General features: G+C 55.8%; 1 protein-coding gene across 1 annotated transcript in view; it reads right to left on the bottom strand.

Annotated features, from left to right (window-relative positions):
* LOC102681195 (zinc finger homeobox protein 4) overlaps positions 1-1435 on the bottom strand; it is an 88575-nt gene that overhangs the window by 1854 nt on the left and 85286 nt on the right. Inside the window, 1 exon segment of the mRNA XM_031509072.1 lies at positions 1-1435. This exon segment is cut by the window's left edge and continues 540 nt beyond it; it is cut by the window's right edge and continues 1 nt beyond it. Within this exon segment, the coding sequence (XP_031364932.1) occupies positions 1-1435 (1435 nt within the window).

Genomic DNA, 1435 nt, shown 5'->3' with positions numbered 1-1435 from the left:
GTATCGCTTCATCGACTCCTCGTAGTACTTTTTCAACGACGCCTCCATGTCGGTGTTGAACGGTGGGAAGAGGGGAGGCATCATGTTGGGCGTGCTAGGGTTCGAAGGAGCGGACTCCATAGACAGTTCCTCGTCCGGGATATTGTCGATATTGACCTCGCCACGCGCCACCTGGTCGGCGTGTTTGCTGCTGAGATGCGACTCCAAGGCGGATTTCACCTTGAACAAGGCTGGACAGAAGGGGCAACGCTTGTTGATCACCTGGCTGTGCGCGCGGAACTGGCCCTTTCGTTCGCGGGCGCGAGTATTTTGAAACCATACTTGCACCACGCGCTTCTTCAACCCGACCTCGCGAGCTATGGTCTCCAACATCTTTCTCGATGGATTCGACTCGACCTGGTACTTCTGATACAAGTAATCCAATTGTTCGGGCAGTATGGTTGTTCTCAGTCGTTTGTCTTTGGGCTGCTCGCTGTGCTCGGAATTCGATCGCGATTCGCCACCTGTCCCCTCGTCGAAATCCTCGTATTTCCTCTTTCTATCCTGCATCATCGCTATCAACGGATGAGGAGCATCGGTCGCCACTCCCGTGGTAGCGTTCAACGCCTGCTGTTGCAGGATCCCGAAGGGTGAGTCCGGTGGATAAGCGGGTGGGAAGAGGGACGGGTTCATGATATGTACCAGCTGATGCTCGCGCCACAGTTCGAATCGTCCGAACATCAGATTGCATTTGTCGCACTGAAAGCTACCCTCCTTCGACTCAGTCTGCGACTGCTGTTGTTGTTGCTGTTGCTGCTGCTGCTGCTGTTGTTGTTGCTGTTGCTGCTGCTGCTGCTGTTGTTGTTGCTGTTGCTGCTGCTGCGATTGTTGATGCGACTGTCCCATCGCCTGTTGCTGATGATGGGGCGGCGTAGCTGTGTTCAACGGTTGTTGCAACTGTTCCGCGAGGGCGGGCGCGCTCGTAGGATTGGTGGAGACTGCGTTAGCAGTGGTGGTGGTCGAGCTGCTGTTGCTGTCTTCGGAACTGAGAACCGCGGCTACTTGGGCCGCGGCCGCCTGCGCTTGGGCGCTCCTCTTCGCGTCCTCCTCCTTGAAGCAGTGCGTCTTCTGATGACGAATGAGCTCGTAGTATCTCTGAAACACCAGCAAACACTTCTTGCATTGGTAATTCAAGCCTGGGGTCCGCTGGAAGCGGCCCGAACCGTCGTCACCCTCGCGGCCCCCCGGTGTCACTGGCTCAGCGGCTGGCTGATTCTCGTACACCTTTCGGGCTTTCTGCCTAGCGTTTTGGAACCAAACCACGATCACGCGCGGGCTCAATCCCAGCAGTTTGCTCAAGTATTCCAGGTCGTCGTCCTTCGGGTACGCGTTGTTCTCGAAGAACTCTTGCAGCACTTTGATTTGATAATCGGTGAATCTTGTCCGATTCGCACGT

The sequence above is a fragment of the Apis dorsata genome, unplaced genomic scaffold (assembly GCF_000469605.1).
Source record: "Apis dorsata unplaced genomic scaffold, Apis dorsata 1.3 scaffold_125, whole genome shotgun sequence".
NCBI classification, from domain to species: domain Eukaryota; kingdom Metazoa; phylum Arthropoda; class Insecta; order Hymenoptera; family Apidae; genus Apis; species Apis dorsata.
This window is presented reverse-complemented; position numbering and strand designations above follow the sequence as displayed.